General features: G+C 32.5%; 1 protein-coding gene across 6 annotated transcripts; it reads left to right on the top strand.

Annotated features, from left to right (window-relative positions):
• Positions 1 to 26232, top strand: LOC133186656 (exocyst complex component 4-like). Of its 6 annotated transcripts, XM_061321890.1 has the most exons (31): positions 1 to 97; positions 1582 to 1622; positions 2283 to 2371; positions 2906 to 2968; positions 4515 to 4653; positions 4739 to 4827; positions 5100 to 5176; positions 5316 to 5436; positions 5550 to 5704; positions 6588 to 6658; positions 6822 to 6951; positions 8723 to 8743; positions 11011 to 11082; positions 11617 to 11754; positions 13022 to 13102; positions 13256 to 13343; positions 13982 to 14045; positions 14424 to 14524; positions 16701 to 16730; positions 17958 to 17975; positions 18926 to 18999; positions 19441 to 19579; positions 20828 to 20909; positions 21674 to 21884; positions 22285 to 22368; positions 22919 to 22950; positions 23091 to 23205; positions 23518 to 23636; positions 23771 to 23866; positions 25127 to 25238; positions 25844 to 26232. In XM_061321890.1, the coding sequence occupies exons 1-31, from the start codon at positions 44 to 46 to the stop codon at positions 26009 to 26011; spliced, it is 2874 nt and encodes a 957-aa protein (XP_061177874.1). In that variant the 5' UTR covers positions 1 to 43; the 3' UTR covers positions 26012 to 26232. The 6 variants fall into 6 exon arrangements, with proteins under 6 accessions (XP_061177874.1, XP_061177876.1, XP_061177877.1 ...); XM_061321892.1 differs by lacking the exon at positions 8723 to 8743; XM_061321893.1 differs by lacking the exon at positions 16701 to 16730.
• Positions 26233 to 26237: the final 5 nt, after the last annotated feature.

The raw sequence follows: 26237 nt of genomic DNA, 5'->3' as shown, positions 1-26237 counted from the left end.
TCAGGATTTTTCTAAACATCCGGTTTCCTCCCTGTTGCAGAAAATGGAGAAAAATGGGGAAAAGATTGTTAACCCTGCTGCCAAAGGAAGAGAAACGGTATAAAAAGTCAAACATTTGTAACAAAATGCTACATCTGTGCAATCGTTGTGAAATTGCAGGCCACACCGTATGGGTAAACTTATATAACCCGAATTGTCTCACCCATCATTATAAACATTAGATTTTATTTTTAATCGTTTTGATTTTATCTTCTAGAAATAAGAGAAAGATAATAAAATTGGGAAATTAATGTAATTTGATCATGAAATGTGTTACAGTCTCACAGCTATTGTGAATTTAACCTTGCAGAGTTCGACACTCATCAAGATATTTGGTCTCGTTATTTCAGGAAGCCAAGGTACCCAGGGGTATGCAATTACAAAAATTAGTTACAAGCCCGTCGGGCTAGTGGCAGTAACAAAGTTACTAGTCTGAGGTTGCCAGTCACTAGCCCATTAACTACCGAAAACAATACATGTATAACAAAAAGCCCTTTATCGACTATAATTGTCACTGAAACGACTGGCAATAGCAACACACAATACATATAGGTTAAAACGAATTAAAGATTATGATTTTACAACAAAGTTAATTCGTACATCAATTCAGTCGACGTAAATATATGTATACTTTTGTTTTAGATTTACTAGCCCAATGGGCTAACTCATTATAGATTCATGATAGCCCGACCTCTAAAATTGGTAGCCCCTGGCATCAGGTGATGGTAATTGCACACCCATGGTACCGATCTCAAGTTGTCTGAATGGGGTTCAGAAAATGTCAACCCCCCAACCCCAACCCCAACCCCCCAAAAAAAGAAATTTTAAATGTGCTTTAGATTCATAGAGTATCTTATTATACTCTTGATTCACTTGCATCATTTTCAGAGAAGGATAGTGAAGATAAATGTGAAGGTAATACTAGTTACATGTTTGAACTTGTGTTATTTAAAGTAACACTTTATTTACTTTCAAGTTTGTATTCTGTTTGATTTGTTGGTTTCAAATTTTCGTGTTTCTTGATGGAGTCAATTTGGAATGATGTTGATCCCCAACAACAGACAACGTACACCAGCATTTTTTCAAAAGCAACAAAACATTTTTTCCATCTTTTTATAGTAGCTGAGGACCCACTTGTGTCCAAAAGGTCTCAAAAGCCCTAGAGCTAGGTTTCTGTACTCCTAGCAGAAAGGCTTACTAGTCTTTTTTCAGATGTGATACTTTAATTATTTCAGATAATAAAGTATAAATAAGGATTTTAGGAATATAGAAAGATAGTACTTATTATTGGAACAAAATACTTACAAAACTACTACTTTAACAAATTTTTAGTGTATGCAAATTACTTTAACAAAGATTTAATGTATGCAAATCATGTTCTCAACCCAAACTTGTCACTATTAGTTGTTATTTGGGTGAAGTAGGTTTATAACACAGTCAGGTCATTCAAGATCACTTCAGAGTGAAAATGACTAACTATAGGTGACAAGCATTGGCATTGTCATTAGATACGGGCCTGTACATTTTATAATCTCATTTCAGTCGGAGTTTCTTATGGCCATTGTCAGAACTTTATCTACAAGGTAAGAATTCTTAATACAAGAAAACTGGCATTAAGATTTGGCTCATTGTTGTAGTGAATGCAAATTTTTTGATTCATACATGTACTACCATAATTTCAATTCTACTAAAAAAATCCTTAAAGAAAGTATGCAAACACACATTGAGACAAGTTTTTTAAGAGCATGCAAACACACCCTGATTCCACACCTCAGCAGTGAGCATTAACATTTATTAATTTTCCAGTGTGGAACATACATACTCTGGAATGGGAGTTGGGGAATTTCAGAATGTTCAAAATGTTCAATGCATTGACTTTTTTTTAATAATTAACATGCAGGCTTCAATTTTAACAGTCTTATGTATGCACTACGCATGTTGATCTTGCTCCTCATATCATAACATACATACTCTGGAATGGGAGTTGGGGAATTTCAGAATGTTCAGAATGTTCAATGCATTGACTTTTTTTTAATGATCAACATGCAGGCTTCAATTTTAACAGTCTTATGTATGCACTACGCATGTTGATCTTGCTCCTCATATCATAACATATACATGATATAGATACATGCACATGCATGTATTTTCATAATGATCTTCATTAATGAACAATATTTATTTTGAAAATACCACCACTTTCTTCATTTTAATCAACTTTCATATGTTTGCAATGTTTACAGTGCAGACTTTGAACAAAGAGAGAAAGAAAAGGCCAGGATAGAGAAAACTTTTACCCAGAGTGATAAAAGACTGGGAGAGCTTGTTTCTGGTAATTATTCAGCTCCATTTTGTTTCAACTTCAAAGCAGACTCGACAAAATGGGGTCACTTTCTTAAATCTGCCTGTCTTTACATTTCAGTAATGTTCTCATTCATGTGGCATTTTGACTCTCGGTCCATCTCATTTTACAAATAATTTACAGTCAAACCTTGTTATCTTGAACTCTGTGAGGCTGTGATAAATATTCTAGATATCTGAGGATTCCATATATATTGAGATCAAAAAACATGAAAAAAAAAATATGGTTGGGACTTCCAACTCTCTTCAATATATACATGTACCTGGTGTTTAGAATATTGATGGTTTAGATACCAACATTCAACTGTATGTAAGAGAGTTGTATATGATTTCTACTGTATCAAAGGTTTATTAAGCATACCTACCCAATTTGAGCAGAGCATTGTACTTAGAGTAATGAATTTATACTTTTCCCTTTTTTTTTTTTGAATGACTGAGAACATTGAAACTATTTTATTGAATTTAGCATATATAAACAAGAGTTGACTTTCTTTTCATTCTGTAGAAAACTATCAGGAACTTGCCCAGATAACACAGGATTTCAGCACCATCAGTAAATCTGTCAACGGTAGGTTCCTCTTGAGTTACCAGTGTAGGTTCAACAAAAATCAATTTGTTTAATTCATATGGCATGTCAAACGTTGCAATATTTCGATCTTTTCCATTTGTATTGTATAACTTTCCATTTGTATTGTATAATTTTTATTTGTATTGTATAATTTTTCATTTGTATTGTATAATTTTTCATTTGTATTGTATAATTTTCAATTTGTATTGTATAATTTTTATTTGTATTCTGTAATTTTCCATTTGGATTTTATAATTTTCCATTTGGATTGTATAATGTTTATTTGTATTCTATATTTTCCATTTGTGTTGTAAAAAAAATCATTTGTATTGTATAATTTTTCATTTGTATTCTATATTTTCCATTTGCATTGTATAATTTCTTATTTGTATTGTATAATTTCTTATTTGTATGCGATAATTTTTCATTTGTATTGTATCCGAGGATTGTTTATTTATTTCGTTACGAAAGATGTCATTGGTCATAAAATTTAGTCTGTATAAAGGTCTCAGGTGCCCATCACAAATTTAGTCTGGTACCCTTCCCACAATTCCGATCGCGCACTCTCTACAAACACAAACTCGGCTCCTCTATTTGCAGTGCATGCTAAGGGATGACCATTTGATTCTCGGGGGGTGTCGAATCCGATTATTTATTTTCATTCTCTCGCAGGAGAGAATATTTATTTCCAATATGACCAGAGACAAGGAGAAAAACAAAAAGAAGAAAATCGGCCCAAACCCGAAAACTCAGTTTTTTTGGGGGTGGGGGTAGTTACCACCACTCAAGGTCAATTTATTTATTTTCTCAGTCAGCATTCCTAAGGACAGATTATTTCTTTGCCATCTACCAGCGCTCCCTTTTTAGAATCCAATGACCGTCTAACATGCACGCAAATACATATGCCGCCGAAATATGGCTGAAATATTGCCGACTCGGCGTTAAACAATAATCAATCAATCAAGCAAGCAAATACATATGAGCCCAGTTTGCTTTGAGCATCCGGAACATCTTCAACCCGATACAGGCTGAAACTTGACCAATGAAATCCTTCGTAACGAAACAAATAAACAGTCCGCGGATACAATACAAATGAAAAATTATCACATACAAATAAGAAATTTTACAATACAAATAAGAAATTATACAATGCAAATGGAAAATTATACAATACAAATAAAAATTATACAAAACAAATGAAAATTATACAATACAAATAGAAAATTATAAAATACAAATAAAAATTATTCAATACAAATGAAAAATTATACAATACAAATAGAAAATTATACAATACAAATAAAAATTATACAATGCAAATGGAAAATTATACAATGCAAATGCAAAAGATCGAATATTGCAACGTTTGACATGCCATAAATTCATGCATCTTCACAATATATTAAAAGAGCTCTCTCTGTATTGTCAAGTAAAGAGAAAAAACAAAGAAGCCTAATTTTCACTTAAGAATTATTAGCATGGATGTACAATTATCTCTTCAGAGGTGATGCTTTTATAAGTAAAATTTTAACAATAATTTCTGCAGAAGCAAGAGAGAAAATTAAGAAAATAAAAGATGATCTGAGCAGCTGTAAAACCCTGTTACATTGTAAGAGGGATGAATTACGTCGACTGTGGATAGAGGGAGTGGAACAGAAGACAATGGTAGCCATGTTGGATCAGATGTAAGCAAAGCTTCATTATCATTCATTGATGACTCTGTTGTCAGGGATTTTGTCACTGATTGATTTCTGGATTTTGTCTTTCTAGAGAACAGATCAAGGAAGTGCCAACCAAATTAGATAATCTACTGGCAAAGAAACATTACCTCCATGGTACAGAGTTGGTAGTCAATGCAGGTAAAATTGCTCCTACATTATGCAGCAACTGTTTTGTTCATTTCTACAAATTACAAAATATAAAACCTAGTTTGCTCTGTATTGCTGAGGCATTTTCCAATACAAATCTCTATCTGATGTTTGAGATAAATTTACTGTATGTAACGGTTTTATCTTAACATGAAAACATGAGTCATATTTCATATTCATCACAGTGGTAAATTTCTTTAATCAATTTTTTGTAAGCCTGTTACCTGTACTAGTTACAGATCATGATCTTTTTTTTTATTAAGTTGCAAAACTGGAGAATCAGCTTGTGGGGGTAGAAGCTCTGAGGGATTTAAAAGCAGAACTGATTACAAGAAAAGAGGTACAATCATGAATTGTTAATCAGTGATCCCAGCAGCAGCTGACTGAATACCAGTCCTTCTTTTCTCTATTGCTTGTGATTCAACAGTATTATTTGTGTTTTGCATGGCGAATGAATGATGTGGGGTTTTTTTTTGCAGCAATTACATGATGTATTAATAGATGAATTGAACAAACAAATCTACATTAAGTCACCAAACATCTCCTCACTCCCAGGGAAAAGGGGGAGCTCTGTAGTGAAGCAGGATACCCTAAAAAGAAGTAAATAATTATTGGAAAATCTTGAATAAATTTTCATCCCTAAAAAAATTTTCAAATCTGTCTGATACATAGTTTTTGTAAAATCTTATTGTGATTGGTGTATTAACTTTTAGAAGGAGTAAATGGTATCCCAGCTCCAGAAAAAATTGAGTTTGGTAAGGAAGTAAAGGAGGATTTGAATGCCAACCCAGAAGACGACCCCGCCCATTTCATAGCCATATTGGTGGAATCTCTGTACATGCTGAGGAAAATCCCGGAAGCAGCTGAGGTATCAACCAAAACGTTGTTGTCATATTACAATCCCATTTTCTTGAACTCAGTGGTACCAAGAAAAAAACTATGAGAGAATTTGGGATATTGAGGTTAAAATACATTAAGAAAAAATGGTTTGGTTTTCAAATTCACCTGGGCATAATCATTGTTTTTGAGGTATCAGTGTTCAAGATACCAGAATTCAACTGTATATACAGCTGAACGTCGGTATCTCAAACACTGAAATCTCAAATACCATGTACAATGTATATGTTATAGTGTTTCAGAAGTCCCAAAACTCATTCTTTAAGTATTTTACTCTCAAAAAAAAAGTTTTTTTCTCAATCCCATCATATTTGAGATAACAAGGTTTGACTGTGTACTGTGAAATCCCTCATTTTTGTGGGGGTTTAATTTTCCTTGTTTTCTTGGTATGAAGAGACCCACAATTTCTGTCCTTCACAAAATATACAATTTTAAATTCCTAACAACTTAATTCTCCTTCAATACAAAATCATCCCCACAAACCAATATTGTATAGCAAACACAGGTGACTGAAATGAGATTAATTGTAAAAAAAAAAAAAAAAAAAAAAAAAAAAAAAAAAGAACAACAACAACATGCAAAAGTAAAAATAAATCATAGATGATTCAACTTAACATATATGAAAAAAAAATCTGAAAAGATGGGGTTGTGGTGCAGGATAAGTTATAGGTACATTGAATTCTAAATGTCAAAGTTACTTTGGAAGGAAAATTGCTTTTAACCCACCCAAAGCAGTACATGTATTCCCTTGAAATGGAATTTTATACAAGCAAAAATTGGTCCCAGAAATCATGGTTAGTTACAAAAATCTCTATATGTACTCAAACATGATACCAAAATCGCTTTTTTGACAGGGATTAAAAGTGAAAATCCAACCTGAGTTGTCAGCCATTGTAGCTAGGACATCACAGGCCATACTGGAAAGGTACACAGAATTCATTGTATAGAGCAAAAAAAAGACGGGAAATTAGTACATCTATTTATAGAATATGCATTTTAATTTAATCATGAACATAATGAAATTAAAGGCATCATTGTTAATTTCCATATCTACAGTAATAAAATAACAAAACTCCAAATCTTTACAGCACGTCTAACCATGTGGATGCCTCAAATCAATCCCAGTGTCTGCTGGATTTTCTGGAGAGTATCTTTCATCAGTTCCGATTTGTGGCCCACATGCACAAAGTTGTTCTTAGGAATCTCCACAAAATCATAGTAAGTGTCACAGACAGTGTTATAATATACCTTAGATTTCATTAATGTGCATTCTTCCATGTTATTTCTAGCTTATATTTTTCAAGGAGAGATAAAAAAAATTTAGAATAGGAAGGAGAAGTTCTATAGATTATAGAAGTTTTCGGTCTTATTTATTTTGAGGTGATATGCAGGTGTCTTACTAAATTCTCTTCAGAGGGAGAGACTGCTTTCAGATGTTTTAATCCATAGACTCCTCAACTGAAATAAAAATTTTAAGTGTCACTGATGAAAATTCATAGATTCAGAATTTCTTTGAAGTTTGTAATTAAATTTTCAGATTTCTGGTGTTTTTACTGTAAGAAAACCTTCCTTCAGTTAGACTAGTTTTCTAGTGCCACATGACTTTGGTTTTGTTGCTCGGCAGCTAACCACCATTTCTTTGTTTCAAATGAATTGTTCGAAATGTTTATGATTTCTTTAGCACATTGAACAGGTCTGAATGATTTCCTTACATGGAAGTCAAGATGGATAACTGTGAAGGGCTATAAATACACAAACTAAACAATGTGCTTCACATTCTAACCAATCAAATCACATCACTTGGACAAACCCAAATGAATAAAATGTGGATTTTCATATTTTCGCTCAAAAGATTTTTTTTTTAGAACAAAACATTTGTAAACTTCATGCTCATTTAGGAATAAAACAGCAAATATAACAATCCTACTGTGAACAAACATGACTTGAAATCTTTAAAATTCATTCTCATGAAATTTAAATCTGTCACTATAAGATTGCAATCCAATTTGTGATTGGAAATATGATACATGTATAAATATGGTAGATTTCCTGTTTGAGAGCCTGGAGTGATGATCATCTGGAAAATGTAGGTCAGATCCAGCATCCGAAGCAAGTCCAGTAATGTGCATCCTTAGATGTATCATCCATGCAAGTTTGGTCAACATGAGGGCTTTGTTTTAACTCTGGGTATATGAAAGTAACACAATCTTAATTTCTGAGTAAAACTAAATTGTCTGTATGTGTGGCAAGATTATATAGTGCTAAAAAGCATTTTTTTTTCATTCTCTGTTCCGCGAGTTTAACGCCTTTGCCTGTTTATAGTCTACATGTAAAATACATTCAGCATACCTGAATATGGTCACATTTTGTTGTTAAAACTCCTAGCTTATACTTATCTATACACATAAAAACATCACAAAATCGACAAAAGAATGGACTGCTAAGTAGGAGTTTTAAGTAAGAGAGCATGAACCAGAAATACCACATGCATGTAATTGACACTACATGGGTGTCATGTGATTCCTCTGTAAGGAATATCACCGTACCTTGTTACTTGTATTAATATGTGTATGTTGCTTTTTTTTTGAGACAAAAATGTTAAGTTTGTTCACAGTAAATTACTAAATATTCGGGGAAAACCTAATTCTTCCAAACTGTTCACCTTACTTTTAAAGACTTTTTGTCACAAAAATCATTTTGAGGAAAAGCAGAAGCATGTGTTCTCATATTGTTTCTTGTATGTCTGTTTGTGGGTGTGTGTAAATGCTGCTTCCTGATTGGTCAGAGAAACATTACTTGTTTATGAAGCATATTTCTAGCAACTTTTAGGTATCGTTCTTGACTTCCATGTATGGAAATCATCCAAACCTATTTAACATTCATCACAAATGCATATGAAAATCATCCAGACCTATTTAACATTCATCACAAATCCATATGGAAATGAACATTCATCACCAATCCTTGTTTCTATTTTTTTTTCCAAAAGTCATCAGGAAGCCCAAGGGAGGTAACTTGTGTACCCTGCTGTTTTTGGAATGCCCAGTTTTTTGTTTACTTTCTTTTATTTCTTTTCAGATACCTTACATCTAAATGTTTACTTTTTATATGATTTGCCTGGGAAATAAAGACACTCTATATGAATCTAGAATCTATGATTGCTTGACATTTATTGCAAAATTTCAATGATACACTAGCAATCATAATACAAAAATAAAACTTCAGCATGAGAAATTACTAGAATGTAGGAATGTAAAAATTTAACCAAGAACTTCTTTCCAAATATCAGACCTGTTTACTCTTACGATTTCGCCATATTTTGTATGGATTTTGAGTCCAAAATACGTCTCACGTTTTGCTATTGTGAAAATACGGAAATCGGAAATCCTTTTGTTTGTATTTTAGCAGTTAGTTTTCTTTATGATCTCTCTCAGTTTGATGCTTTTTAACCGGTAAAACAGTGAAAAATTTCGGGCTGCTAAATCGCGGTGGTTTAAAAAAATGACAGAAACCCTCCAAAGAAAGCATGATGTTTTTCTTTGTTAACCATGATTTGGTAATAGGAAATGTAGTTATTATCTAGCAAAATCGATGGAAAGTGAAATCTTACAGGCAAATGCCAAATCTCACTGATGAATCTAATAAAAAATACTGAGAGACAACAGTATGGGTAAACAGGTCTGAAATATCTATTATTTGAATTTTGTATAAGATCAAAACTGAATCATTTCCTATCTTGAATGCATGTAATACATCTTACACAGAAGGTTGTGTATGACTGAGCTGAATATTAATACAATAGGTACATGTATAAAGCATGAACATTTTTTGTCACATGACATAGAATACAATATAAACTTTTGTTTTTCAATGCATTATCATGAAATATTTAAAAGGTATTGTTATATTGACAAGATAATTGTGTGTTCATTCCCCTGACCTGTATTATCCCACCCAAAGGTATTGCGGTGAAAAGCATGCTTAGTTGAAATGCTTGCCATGTAGGAATGCTAGACAATTTAAATTTTGCAAGACTGGTTTATTTATATTTATTATTGATTTGTGTAGCCCCCTTCCCCTCCCTCCCAACACACACACATATTTTACAACCCCCCCCCCCCCCAAAAAAAAAAAAAAAACCCAAAAAGTGAAGTGATTGTAACTTTCAAATAGTGACACAATTAATTTCTGATAGAATAGTAATTAGCCTTTTAATGAAATTCATATAATTTTGTTTTAATCACCCATCCCCCTCCACACACAAGCTCAGAGATTTAGTGTACTGTTCCAAATTTCTATACAGGTGCTAGATGCCATTTGATGTTGATATTAAGGGGTTTTTAGGTTGCTTCAGTCTAGAGGAATGTTTTTTTACTCGTAATAGTTTTTTAAGGAATATGTTAAGAAACAAATGAGACCCCCCCCCCCCCCCAAAAAAAAAAAAAATCGCAGGCCAATTAAAAGAAATAGAAGTTTTTGTCAAAACATGGAATGCTTTGTTGTGTAGCTCCTATATTTACAGCTGTTGCACAAATCCATGTACATAAATATAAATATTTTTGTTTTTGTAACATTGTTTATATGCCCAATTCATTTTCTCTTAATAGTAGATTACAACAAACAAAATATTTCACACTAATATTTGAAATCATAATACATATATAATGAATTGAATAGGTGTTTGTAATTTATTACTGTATTATTTAGAATGGTCTCAAAATATGCTCTGTCAGCATTTGTGATTGAAATTCATTCAGAAAAATTTCAATGCAGTGCAGCCTTCTGCATCATTTTTTCAAATTCTTCCTGACATGTACATGATAAATTAAGTATTGACATCTAAGGTGTTCAATATGGTTTGATATCGATGAAAAAATATCAGATGACCTTGGCTTTGCTTCAGTGGATATTGATATTTTTCTAACAATTTAAAGTCATTGGAATTTGGAGACAACCTTGTAAATATACCATGAACTTTCCTTTTCTTTCATTCATTCATAATTAAACTTAATTTTTCTTTTTGGCTTTGGTGAATGGGGATTAGACAATTGTGATTTCTGAGTTATTTATAGAACAAAGGGTTCACTTTGTAAGTTGTCTGTTCACCCTCTACAACTGTCCATATGTGTGGAAGGAGTCCCAGTCAAAAAAAGGGGTACCTGAGGAGGGAATACATGATTCTTGAACACTCTAGTTAGATAATCATTAAAATAGATCGATAACTACATCAGGTGATTGTCGTGTTTGATAATTCTGTGCACCTGTTTTTAATTCCAGGTGTCGGGGGTACCTGTCAGACAGGAATGCCTGTATGATATGACAGATGTCTGGTCCAAAATACAAGCTGTGGTAAGTTTTTATGAGGCACAAAGTGTTTGAAATAAACAGTCCTCATTACTTACTTTTACACAATAGCCATTATATAATAGGTTGGTGTATTGGTCAAATGACCCTCATGCTTGGTTTGTTAGTTTACAAAGGTTCATACTTATTTTAAATCATTTTAACTCCTATACATATATCTGTAAAAAATACAAAATTCATTCTGTGAGTCAAAATGAATTGGAAACTTCATTGCTGTACATTGAGCAATCAATAGAACTGGAGTAGTTCAGCAAAGCTGACAAAAGGTAAGTACATGTAAATACTCAGTACCCGGTACTTGAATTTCAGTATCTTTAACATTATTATCTCGAATTCCATGGATATCTTGAAGTGAGTTGGATGTCCCAACCATGTTTTCTTTATATATTTTACCCCTCAATATCTTGAATCTTCAGATATCTAGAGGTTTTTTCTTAGTCCCATCAGGTTTGAGATAATAAGGTTTGAGTGTATTTATTTCTAATTGAAGGGTTGACATTTTCTTTTCTTTATTTATAGGTGGAGTTACTCCTCAGAGAGTATCTGGATGTAGAGAACACAGCTTCCTCACGACAGAGGGCCCCTACAAGCTTTGATGAACCTAGCACTGATATCAACTCATTCTTTGCTAAGAAAAGACCCACAAAACCTAAAAAGGTAAGAAAGAGGATGACAAAAACCCAAAAGGGAACAAAGAGGCAAAACTTAAAAAGGTTAAAAAAAAAAAAAGTAGACAGTGAAACAAAAAAAAGGTGATAAAAGAGGACAGAAAAAAGGTTAAAAAAAAGAAGGACATCAAAACCAAAAAAAATGAAGAAAAAAGGGACCTGCAAAACCTAAAAAGGTAAATAAAAAATAGGCTGGTAAAATCTAAAATGGGAAGGAGGCAAAATTTAGAAAGGTAAAAAAGAGAACAACAAAACTAAACAAAGATAATACAAAGGACAGCAAAACCTAAATAGGTTATAAAGTAGAGCTGGAATTGATAGATCATTAAGATGTAATGTCGATTTAAATTTCTTTATAGGATGTCGATAAATTTTTGGAGTTTTGATACGTTTCTCATTATTTTATTATTTATTTGTTATGATGAAATCTACTAAATTTCTCTTGTTTTTGTCTGGTTTTCTACATTTATGGATGGTGCATAGGTGTTTTGTTTTTATATAGAGTCCATATGAGGGTGTAGTGAGTCCATATTCGTTTTTTTCAAGTTTCCTTTCATTTTAATTCATCTTTTCATTTATTGTTGAAGTTATTCAAATCAACACTGTTTTGTTGTCCAGTTTTTGCTTTGTTCATTTTCAATAAGTAAAGGTAAAACCCATCAATAACTTTTATGTCAGTTGGCTTTTAGTATTGTATCTCTTTTAAACAAAATTGATTTATTTAAAAAAAAAAAAACTTAATTGATCCCTTAATAAATCGCCGGATTTATGTCGTACTATTGAGGATTGCATTATTAATAGAACTAAATTTCTAAAATTTAAAAAAAAAGACAATGTATATCAATATATTTTGGATTGGATGACTGGATATGCTGATTTAGAATGTTTTTTCAATGACAAATCTTTTATAAAGAGACCAGAAAAACCTAAAAAGGTTACAGAAAGGTCAGAAAAACCCCACAAGGTAACAGAGAGGCCAGAAAAACCTAACAAGGTAACAGAGAGGCCAGAAAAACCTAACAAGGTAACAGAGAGGCCAGAAAAACCTAAAAAGAAGACAAAGAAAGTGGCAAAAAGAAAGGTGACAAAGTTCAGGAAAAGTTCCCATGTAAAATGAGTTTATTTATATTATATAAAACATTTCAACAGATAAATACATGTATATACATGTATAGGTAATACAGGGTATATTTCATGAAAATCTGTTGGGTAATTTAATGCTGAGCTTATAAGATCTTTATATTTTTGTTTTGTAGATGGCCTTGTTCCGATTTGATGCTTCGATCCATGCTATCAGCACTAACAGTTATGTGGATGACAGTCGCGCCTTCGATACAGTAATTGTTTTTTGTTGAACTTGATCACAAAAATTATGAGTACAGGAGATTTTGACTCATGAAATGTCTTTGATATATTTACTTAATTAATTATACATGTGCATGTATATGACTCTCAAAAGTAAATGTTAAGCAAAAAATTTTGCATTGTAGGGCGACCTGTTTAGTAGTACGCTGTTGGCAGAGATGGGTTTGGAGAAGAACCAGATGGTCTGTAAACCCAGCGTTTATAACATCACAGGTATGTACGCCAATTTATCATGTTTACTTCTTTATACAGTGGATATCAATCATATGATATCGTTTCACTTCCACAGTTGTGATGTCACAATAGTTTTTATATGAAAGTTAAGAAGTCAAGTAATGGATTCGTATAATAATGATGTAAATGATTGATGGCTATGTGTAAAACATGATTAAAAAAATTTCCCATTGGTTTATGGTTGGATATGATTTGTATCCAACTGGTGTTTTTATCCCTTCACCAAGGCTTGGGGATAGAAAACATTCAACTCTATGGATAACAATCATATCCAACAACAAAGCATGGGAGATCCTATATTGATTATAACATCACAGGTGTTCCTGCTGTGTCTATAGAAATTGAAGACAAATTTTCCAACAACTTGATGTCATAAATTTATTTTAAATACCATCAAACCTCTTTATCTCGAACTTCAAGGGACCAAGAAAATACTTTGAGATATCCGAGGATTCGAGATATCCAGGGTAAAATACTTAAGAAATAAGCACTTGGGACTTCAAAATCACTAAGACATATCCATGGTATTCGAGATATCCGTGTTCAAGATACCGAAGTTCAACTGTACCAGTAATCAATGTAGATCCTACCTTACTATATCTTTGACTCATTTTCAGCAATATTCAAACCCTTAGAGTCATTCATTAGAGAAATAGAAGATGCCATTGCTTGTCCAGATGGGTAACACTTTTTGTTTTCTATTTTTTTATAAACAGATTGAATCACATTGTAATGTGCTTGTATACATAATATTATTAAGGTACATTGTCACTATGATTGGAAAGATAACTCTTACTTGGATAAATGACCATTATCCCTTTACAATATTCTCAAAAAGTCATTTCTGACAAAATTAACCCTGGAAGGTGTATAGTAAAATTTTGCACATTTTCATGGTGAATTTGATTTCTTTTGAAAAATCATTAATGTTAAAGCAGAATTTTGTTGGACTGAGTGGAGGAGTTTGAACCTTTAATCTGATGAAGTTCCCTTGACTTAGGCTAACTTTGACTTTTTATGCTTAGAATGTGGATTCTGTATGTTGGGACTTGTTTACAGGACCTCCAGTTTGCAGGCTTTTGTGACTGACTTTGTTCAGAATATATTCCTGGGTCAAGTTCATTACACTGTTTCTACCAGTATTGGTTCAGCCACCAAAGGTAAGAGCTGATGTACTGAAGGTTATCAGTGTGGGTAAACTTTTACTATTTAATGTTTTGAAATAATTTGTACATGCAATTTTAACAAAAGATTTAAGTAAAAATATTATGATTTTGGCCTAGCTAGATGTATGTAGTTTTTACATGTAGTAACAAAAATATTTTTACATTGTTTATGGAGTCTTATGTTAAATGATTACAACTCCTGTAATATCAGCATAAATATTTTGTTTATTAAGCTCATTGAGAACATACATAAATGTTTTATGCTCGGCCATGAATATGGCTATTCCCTGCCATGAATATGGCTCGGGCATATAGTGTTTGTTGTGTCCGTCTTCCGTCTTTCCATCCTTCTGTCCTTCTATCTGTCACACTTCGTGTTTAGCTTAGTTTCAAAGAAACTATTCACTGACAAGATATTTTTTATTTTATCAAACTTCATATGCTGATACATGTACATACTGTATTAATGAGAGCTATTCAACTGCATCAAAATGACCTCACTTTTTTTTTTTTAAATTGTGTTTAGCTCAGTTTCAAAGACATTATTTAAGATATTTTTATCAAACTTCATAAGCTGTTACATATTAGTAAGAGCTATTTAACTGCATCAAAAATTTTTGACATTGACCTCACTTTTGCATTAATTTGCATTGAGTTCAGTTTCAAAGAAACTATTCCAGAAATTTTTATCTAAACATACCGTATAACGGGTATTTTCTGCGGTTGGAAATTTTTGCGATTTAACCCCTAAAAGATAGCAAATTAATTTCTGCGTTTTCAATTTCTGCGGTTGCATTATACCGCAAAAAATTATTCACTGGGTATGATCACCAATCTCTAAGAATTATCAGACACCTGCCATGTTTACGTTTTATAAATTCATTGAGACATATTGATCAAAGTTGCATGAGAACTGGTATTAAGCTATTAAGCTTAATTAAACTACTATCTTTCAGTTAGTCTTTGTAAAATTATGTTGAGTTCCAATTGAAATGAATTATTGCAGTATCGGTTCACCCAAACAACAATAAAAAATCTTTATTCTACATTGTAACACAATTTTATGCGATCTATTAAAATATTTTAATATATAGATAATGCATCCAAGCCATATTCTAAAAAAATACACTTATAGTTAATTGCCATCAAAATTAATCTGGTGTTTATATTTTAAGCTCAAACAAAGAGTTGCATAATCAAGTAACCTAAAGTTGACCATGTACAATCACAGGTGCCATGTGCATTGAGGCGTAACTAATCCTGTCAGTCATCTGCATTGTGTGAAATTCACGAGACAATCAAGCCACTTTGTGTATACAAGCAGTAATTATGGTCTCCAGATAAAACACAAGATTGAAAAAAGTGTTAAAGAAAGAAAGAAAAGCTACTATGTGTTGTTTGCAGCTATCGGAGTTTGGACTATTAATTGCGAAATCTCTTTTAGTCATTTACATGTACATGTATATCCGTATAAAATAAAGAAGTAGGTACAAGAAAAGATGTTTTTGTATAAACTTATTAAATTGATATTATTTACAGCAACGTTTTAATTCAATATGTTTTGGAAAAGTCCTAATATCTAAAATCTTCAAATTTCGATGACACCCGAATTTTCTCGCTAACGAGGACATACGCACCACTTATCATACTTGCATGTATAAAATATATATATCTGAAGAAATATTGAAAAATATTTTGCGATTGTAATTTTTGCGGATTTGTCCTATCCGCAAAATTCCGCAAAAATTGAACAACCGCAGAAAATACCCGTTATACGGTATATACTGATTCAAATGATTGTCCAATTTTTTTTATGTGGACCTCCCCAGTGAACTTTGACTTTACTATGATTGTGTTTAAAACTTAGTTTCAAAAAATTATTCAAGATGTTTTCATAAAACTTCATACACTTACACAAATTGGTGAGAGCTATTCAACTGTGTCATAATTTTCTAACATTAACCTTCCCTGTGATTTTGACCTTACTATTTATCATGTACGCTAGTCTGAGATGAAGAAGCAAGGTACATTTCTTTCATCTTGCATTGCTAATGAACCCTTGATGGGGCATTCATGTCCTATGGACATATTTCTAGTTTTGGTTAAAATATAGGTAAATGTTTTCACTGTACTTTTATTTTAAATAATTAGATTAATTTCCACTTTTAAGATTTAATCCGCTACTACAAAAACCCTCAAAGTATGTATATTTTGCAGTCACTAACAGTTTAGTCATATGTCTGTCACACATTTTTCTTGTTTGATCACATGGTTTCTGTTGTCATGGTGACAATTTTGAACTAATAATGGTATGTCACAAGAACATCTCTCCCAGATAAGTGACAGATATGTGATAAATGATATTGCTGGTGACCAATTTTAATTCTATCTAGCACTTTAACCATTATTTAAGATTGCTGCTAATTCATAAATTTGATGCAAGAAAATTAATCTACATTAATTTGTAACTTCTGCTGATAAAAAAGATTGTAGATTATAAATCTGCCTCTCCTAGGCTTTTTCTATAATGGTTCTTTATTATGGCATGAAGTGCACATATGATTTATCTTACATATTTATATTTAAGGTGAAAAAAAATTCGCTTAATTTTTTTTTTTTTTTTTTTTTTTTTTTTTTTTGCTCAACCTCTTTTTCATTTTTAATATCATTACATTATTTGAGAAAAAGTACTTGTATATAGAATACCAATTATTAAGATTGTAAGATTATACCTAGAAGAAAAAGCAACATGGATAAAAATATGACTGACTAATAATCTGTTTATAAAAATATTCCTCAGTAATTTTATTTAATAATTTTATTTAACTTTAGTTTAACTTTCCTAAGAATTTCATAGATTTCTACTGATAAACTTTCTAGATATTTATATTTCATTGAGGTTTGGTTTACTTAGCCATGTTTGATAACTCTTCACAGTGGTGGATACAGGGGGATTCTTGAAAGGAGGCTAAACATGTAACAGGATGGGGATGTGAAGGGGGGCAGCTTTGGACTCTCAATGGGTAGAGAGCAAAGCCTTTGTGGGTCTCAGGGGGTAAAGCTCCGGAAGCTCCCAGGTTTAAGTCTTTTTAAAACAGTTTGATGACTTATTCTCTAGCTATGTTTTATATACATAAAAGCAATGTCTAACAACCATACAAAGGATTTATCATATTTACTAAATTTTGGGTGACAAAGCGCCACACCCACCCACATACCCATTTCTAAGTCTGCCAGTGCTTCAGAATTCAAAGTTACCCTGTACTGTTAGTTCATTCACAATCTAAGTCAGAAAGGGGTAAGAGTTACTGAACTTGACTAAGAGACAACTAACCTGTAGAATTTCTCTACATTCTTGCATGATAGATATTTTCTGATGTATACACATGTTATCTGAATCTTCTTTCTTTGTTTTGGTCCACTCCAGTGGATGAGGAAGATGAGAGTAAGTCAGCATGTCATGTGACTGTCATGTGACCCTGTAGCTACAGATGTGCACCACTATTATCTGTCTTTAAAATTAATGTTATCTATTCTTATTAGACAAAAGCTTACTTTAATATGCCAAAGGCACTATTTTGAGTTCTCTGAAACTGAGCTTTGAAATTACTGTACTCTATGATATGGCAAACATTTAACCATTAATATAAAACAAAGAAATACCTTTGGGAAAGCGTTTACTTCATTTAAAGAAATGTACTGCATAGAGTAATAACTTGCATGTGAAATGCATAAAATATGTACTAACATGCATATATTTTAGAACTGAAAATTAAATAATTCTAGTGGTTTTTGAGACATGAAAGAGTATATTGTTTATAGGATTGACATGCAAGTAGGGATTCAGAATGTATTTGAAGATGTATTTAATGATTAGTACTAATGGAGTATTTTATGAACATATACATGTAAACTGAATATGTAACTACATGTATATACATTGTGTATACCGGTACTTTTGACATGCAGTGACCGTCTTGTATTTAATTAACACACAGATATTAAACATTTGAAAATCTTGTATCACTTGTCTAACTGCTACTCAAAGTTATTGGAAAGGTCAAAACTGGGTAAATCTGCTGTATTTATTTTTTTTTGTCTAGTTGTTGTTTTTCACATGCCTTGCATCTTTTTATAGACTCCTCATAAGTTTGTTCTTGGAAATTGATTGTAGATGAGTTGCTGTGAATTTGAAACTAAATTTTGTTCATGTTTTTTTTTTTTTTCCAGCTAATGTACATGTACTTATAATTAGGCCATTTACTAAATTATGTAGTGGTATTTAAACAAATTTGTGACATATTCTGGTATATAGCATCAGTTACTCTGTGATTATTACTAGATAACTGGATACACATGCATGCTCTCATTTTTGTCATTTTATCCATTGTTAAGGTTTCGATGCCTTACGACATGTGGTGGATCATAAAACTCAGAAGGAACTCGGTGTATCTAGACCTTTATTGACAGTAAGTATAATTACCCCCAATTCTAAACTCAGAAGGAACTTGGTGTATCTAGACCCTTATTGACAGTAAGTATAATTACCCCCAATTCTAAACTCGGAAGAAACTTGGTGTATCTAGACCCTTATTGATGGTAAGTATAATTACCCACAATTCTAATTGCATCAGTAATTATGGAACTCTTTTATTTTATTCAAAAAAGTACATGTATGTACACATACCCATATATAGAGCAAGGTTTGATTGATTTCAAGTGTAAAAGTTGCCTTTTTTCTCTTTTGATATTAACTTGTACAAATGACCAATTCCAGTTCTTTAAATGAAGGTGAAATTTTTACATCCTTCATCCCAATTATTATTAAGTCTCCTTCTAAGATCTTTATGTAAAAGTTCCTGTTGAAAAGATTTTAAAATGTTTTACAAAAATATTTTGATACTTGACAGAGCACAGTGACAGTGGACAAGAATCTACAAGAGCTCCGGGAACTGATGCAGGATCTGCCGGACTATGCCGACCAGTTCCTGAACATGATCTGTAACACACTGAAGGAATATAAAGACACCTGCCACTCAGCGTACAGGGGTAGGTAACTCTACTTAGGATCAGTTGAATAACACCTTTGTGAAGAATCTTTGGAAACTAGAAATTTATGTCAAACAATTCACAAGCATTTTTTCAGTCCTTGCATTTGATTTGATATTTTACGTTGATAAGTCTTGACACTTGTACCAATTTTTAGCTCACCTGAGCTGAAAGCTCAAGTGAGCTTTTCTGATCACCTGTTGTCTGTCGTCCGTCCGTCTGTAAACTTTTCACATTTTCAACTTCTTCTCAAGAACCACTGGGCCAATTTTAACCAAACTTGGTACAAAGTATCCTTGGGTGAAGGGGAGTGTAAATTGTTAAAATAAAGGGCCAAGTCCCCTTATAAGGGGAGATAATCAAGAAAAGACAAAAATATGGTGGGGTCATTAAAAAATCTTCTCAAGAACCACTGGGCCAGAAAAGCTGAAACTTATGTGGAAGCATCCTGGGATAGTGTAGATTCTAAATTGTTAAAATCATGACCCCCGGGGTAGGGCGGGGCCACAATAGGGAATCCAAGTTTTACATTTTAATATATAGGAAAGTTCTTTAAAAATCTTCTTCTCAAGAACCACTGGGCCAGAGAAGCTGAAACTTATATGGAAGCATCCTGGGGTAGTATAGAATCTAAATTGTTCAAATCATGACCCCCAGGGGTAGGGCGGGGCCACAATAGGGAATCCAAGTTTTACATTGAAATATATAAGAAAAATCTTTTAAAATCTTCTTCTCAAGAACCACTGAGCCAGAAAAGCTGAAACTTATATGGAAGCATCCTGGGGTAGTGTAGAATCTAAATTGTTCAAATCATGACCCCCAGGGGTAGGGCGGGGCCACAATAGGGAATCCAAGTTTTACATTGAAATATATAAGAAAAATCTTTTAAAATCATCTTCTCAAGAACCACTGGGCCAGAAAAGCTGAAACTTGAGTTGAAGCATCCATTGTTCAAATCATGACCCCTGGGGGTAGGGCGGAGCCACAATAGGGAATCCAAGTTTTACATTGAAATATATAGGAAAAATCTTTTAAAATCTTTTTTTCAAGAACCACTGGACCAGAAAAGCGGAAACTTATTTGGAAGCATCCTGGGGTAGTGTAGATTCTAAATTGTTCAAAACATGACCCCTGGGGGTAGGGCGGGGCCACAATAGGTATTACAGGGGGGGAAATCTGGTAAAGAACAGCATGGCCAAAGTTACTCAGGTGAGCGATGTGGCCCATGGGCCTCTTGTTTAATGATAGAAATTGTCCAGTATGATTCGGATGACAGACGAGTGATTAGTGCTATGTGGGCTAAAGATGAAGATATCAGTCGATTTCTCAGGTAAAAATCAAAACAAATAACATGTTACATGTCTAATCTAAGATATTTCTCAGCTCTTCTTTTTGTCTTGACCTGTTTGAAAGATTATTTGTAGACTAGTGCAGTCTTCATATTTGATTTAAAACCGTTTTTATTTTCCGTGTTCTTACAACTTCTGTACAAAATTTCTTTTATTTAATTCTTAATTCTTTAATTTTTATTATAAAACTTTTCTCTTTTTTATGTGAATGTAGTTTCAGTTATGAAGTCAGGTAGAATGTTTTACTGTTTTGTGCACTTAGAATTATTTACCATAGTGGCTTATTCCTTTTTCACCAACAAAGAGATTCCCATCACATTCTTTTCATTCAAACAAGCACCTGTTGTTCATTTACATATTGCAGATGAATGAAGTTTACATTATATAACTGATTTGCATCTATATTACACCCATTTACCCACACATAATGTCAAGTTTTCAATGAGTGTACAGAAAAAACCTTGTTATCACAAACTTGATGGGCTGACAAAAACTTCAAGAAGTCCAACAATTCAAGATCCTGAAAATGCATAAAGAAAAAGTGGTTTGAACTTCCAGCTCACTTGAAGATATCAAAAGAGTATTCAAGATTTCGATGATGGAGATACTGAAATTCAACTGTATTTACAATTTACCCTTAATGTTTAAGGGAATAGAATTAAAATATTTGAGTCACTAATTTTGTTAACTTTAAGATTACAATTGTTTTCAAAACACATCCTTAAAACTAATTTGATTTTAACAGATCATTACCAAGTTGGCGGTCACTTCAGTCGTCCAGTGGTCAGGAACTGGCCAGTGACGATGTCTGCTCTGAGGAAGAAATCAAGGCCCTTAACTCTAAGGAAGCCCAGATTCTGATCAGTAATTTGACGTCGTCCGACGGCCTGATTCAACAGGAGATTATTACAGACGTCACTCAAATGAGGACAATAGCTAATGTTCATGAGAGTGTGGTATGTAATTTTAATTTCTACCTGAGAAATAATATACAGTGTATTACAAAACATCACTACTTTAAATATGTCTGAAACAGGATTATGTTTAAAATGGACGTTGCATCCAATAGTATGTAAAATACATGTACATGTAGATTTACTGTAAAAGTAGCACATATAATTTTTGTTATGTTATATATTTAGGTTTCAGTCGATATCTGGATAATTAAGTGGTATAGTTTAGCACTCTTTTCTGTCTAGCATCAATTGAATGCAAATGTAGTGAATTGAAATGCTACGATGTATTACTGATCAAATTACAGATATATCCAACAAAATTCTGTGTGTGTATGCTTCATGTCTATAACAAATTAGAAATCAGACAACATGAAAATAATTTTTTTCTTAATTTTGATAGGAGTGGTTTTCAAATAGAATAAAGGATTTCTCAAATCGTCTGTGTGCCAGATCTAATACAACCCCAGCAGAGACTGAGGCAGCTGTAAGTCCCACATTAAGTGTAAAATATCCAGCATTCAGTGTAAAATGTCCAGCATTCAGTGTAAAATGCCCAGCATTCAGTGTAAAATGTCCAACATTCAGTGTAAAATGTTCAATACTCAGTGTAAAATCAACATTCATTGTAAAGTGTCCAACATTCAGTGTAAAATGCCCAACATTCAATGTAAAATGTCCAACATTCAGTGTAAAATGTCCAACATTCAGTGTCAAATGTCCAACACTCAGTGTAAAATGCCCAGCACTCAGTGTAAAATATCCAACATTCAGTGTAAAATATCCAACACTCAGTGTAAAATATCCAACATTCAGTGTAAAATGTCCAACATGCAATGTCAAATGTCCAACACTCACTGTAAAATGCCCAGCACTCTGTATAAAATATCCAACACTCAGTGTAAAATGTTCAGAGCTTCATCACCTTCTTTTGTAAATGCAATACAACACATGATGTCAGAATTATGTTACATTACTGGTATGTCACAAAGATAAGAAACACATTTGTTTGAATTAGAGATAAATTTCTTTTCTAGGAATACCCACCTGTATCTGAAAAGACTCTAAGGTAAAATTAATGTGATGTGAACTGTTGTATATATAAATGTAAACATCCTAATATGTTAAAAACATTCTAGATCCTAGAAAAAATAAATTAGAATGTATGAAATTTATTAATCAGCCATCATTTCTACTCCATAAATTTAGTTCTTTGAAAAACCTGGTGAAGGATTTCCAGGATTTGGCTGAAATTTGTCTTCTGCTTCTTCATCTGGAGGTCAGAGTTCACTGTTTCTACTTCCTGTTACCAGTTGCTAAGCAGGTATGTATTGTCTTTGTTTTCTGCAGATTTTATAGCATCTGCTGTGTAAGTCACACTTCAAAGACAACCAGAAGAAGGATCAAGTAATTATTAACATATATCCACCATAGAAAAACTCAATGAATCCAGATTTTAGCTTAGTTTTAATTGTCACTAAGTGCAATTTTGGTTAATTATTGTGGTAGTTTGAATCCAGATCGAGTTGATCCAGGTATATTGACATATTTTTATTGGATTATGGTTGAAACAAGAAATCTTTTTTTTCACATTCACATGAAAAATGCATTACACATCAGTTTGATCTTATTTTAGTCCAACTATGCTGGACCTATAGATGACCTTGACCCAGATTCTAATGTGCTGAAACTAAACAAGGATTTAAGCAGCATGGAGGAAGTGCTACAACAGAGTCTGCAACCCAAGAAATTCAAGTAAGACATTCCTATATAGTGTTTATACAAGGGCCTTGAATATGGACCTTTACAAAATGTTTTAAGGGAAATTGTTGAGTAAATTTATATTTACATATGTAGGTAATATCATTTGACTTGTTTTACATTTTCAGATACATATTTGAGAGTTTAGGATTTTTAGTGGCATCTATACTTATGAATAGTATCCAGTATATGAAGAAGATCAATGAAAATGGCATTAAAAAGATGTAAGTTCCTAGTCTTTTGTTCCATTTAAACAGATTTGTTTGAGATTATTCCATTACTATGAACTATTATATATCAATCCAGACATAAAAAGTGTATGATACTGTATACTCGCTTCCTATGATACCAGTCGTTCTCTGGTACCAGTGTATCTCTATTTTTAACTGTCGCGTGCAAAAAACGACACCTGGTGGCTGGCTATTTTTAGAGATGAGAAGTGATACCCTGCTGTCAAGATCTATCTAATTTATGTATGAAATGTTACGTCGTTTGGTAAGAAATCAGCTATTTTTCACAAGACCCATAGTTTCTGTGTTATTTTGCACCACTCTTCATACCAGACACTGATAAAGTGTTATTAACAATTAAATTGTAAACCATTTCTCCAGACAGCCTTCAGCTTTGTTGTCGTCTGATGTTTTTTAGTCACGTGACATGTCAAAAAAATATATGGAACGCTGTTCTTCTTAAAATTATACAGTTTTTCAAAGGCGAAATAATAGTGAAACTTGTTATGACATTACTTCAAATTAGCCTGAAAAAGGTTTCAAAATACAATAATTTGTATAAAGTTGTTTTAAAAAAAAAAAGTTTTAATTTTTTTTTTTTTTTATTTAAAAAACGTTCATTAGTATAAAAATATATAAAGTGATTTCCCCAACTATATTATTTAATTAGGAGTCTCTGGAAGAAGTATAATAAAGTAAGTGATGTGTTTAATTATATTCACTGTGATAAGTAAATTGGAAACTTGAAGGATATTCATTTATTACTGATTAGATCAACATATTTTACCTAATTTAGAAGAAATAATTTCTGATAGTATTATGTAAATTCATATTTAATATAACATGTTTTTATTTTGATAAATCTGTTGATTAACAAAAAAATTAAAGGCAAATTTTGTTTATTTTATGATATTTCTAGCTGGCCATACATTTGCACCGGTACCAGAGTAACGTCCCTTGAATACACAAACGCTAGACTCGGTTAGATTTGTGTCTTAATTTATTACGGTAAAATATGTAAACAATTCAATTACATCATTATAGACAGGTAACTTATTTATTTTTTTATTGACACAACATCGTAAATGATTATATAAAACTTTTTTGCCCGATTACTTGACTTTCAAAGTTAAGTTCACCGGTACCATAGGACCCCGGCATATATAATTCAAGATGTAAAAATAATTTCTTAATTTTTATTTTAGACTGTACCATATCACAAAACTCCATGTAATAACTCTTGATTTCATCTAGGTGTCGGAATCTGTTTGCCATACAGCAGAACCTGACTAACATCACCATGTCTAGAGAACCTGATCTGGATCATGCTAGACAATACTATGAACTTCTGTATATCAATCCAGATGTAAGTACTGGAAACCGGATCTGGATCATGCTAGACAATACTATGAACTTCTGTATATCAATCCAGATGTAAGTACTGGAAACTGGATCTGGATCATGCTAGACAGTAATGTGAACTTCTGTATATCAATCCAGATGTGAGTACTGGAAATCGGATCTGGATCATGCTAGACACAGGGCTTTAAAATAGATCAGAAATAGGCAGTACTTTTACAAAAATTGGAGGTACCTTGTGGAAGAGATTTTAATTAAATAATTATGTTATCAAATTTTTCTCCATCAAATATTTTGGCCGCTACAATCACGATTTTAGCCAGGTAAAAAGATCGGGTACCAGCAGATTTTGAAAGGCCTGTAGACATTACTATGAATTTCTGTATATCATTCCAGATGTATAGGTCCTGGATGTTCTGCATGCACATAAATCCAGATGTTAAATGAAGCATGCTGCTTCAAGAATGCACATTTCTTTGTCAAAATCATGAAAAAGGATATTTTGTATTTCTTAACAGAATATCATTAATATGCTTTAATTAATTTTGTAATGAACGAAAAATGTATTGTCACTTTTTTTTGCGTAAGGGAGTTTGATTTTTAATGTTTTAGGACGTAATAACCATGATAGCAGAGAAAGGAAGTCAGTATACATTCCAGGAGTACACCGAATTAATCAAACTTCACCACAGAAGTCACGCAGCCCTCTCCCCAAGTCAGCTGGAGAATCGCATGCAGAAGCTAAAGGAAGTCTTCTTCAAAACCCCCAATGGAGACTGAGACTCACAAAAGAGGGTTTTTATTGACATTGTTATTTATTTGATAAGACAAAGAATTCTTGTGTGTCAGTATGGACCAATTGAAGAGGCACAAAAGTGAAACAATTAACACTGATGTTAACACTTTGTTTGATAGTGCTTTTAATGTGCAATACATTTCATTCTGATTTAAAGTTATTGTTTTTTTTTTAAATTTTTAATAAAAGCTTAAAATCATTAAAATGTCT

This window comes from Saccostrea echinata, unplaced genomic scaffold (genome assembly GCF_033153115.1).
Source record: "Saccostrea echinata isolate AGI-Se365-2 ecotype Australia unplaced genomic scaffold, CSIRO_AGI_Sech_v1 ptg000014l, whole genome shotgun sequence".
Lineage (NCBI taxonomy): Eukaryota > Metazoa > Mollusca > Bivalvia > Ostreida > Ostreidae > Saccostrea > Saccostrea echinata.
Note: the sequence above shows the minus strand (reverse complement) of the source record. Positions and strands in the feature narration are given on the sequence as shown.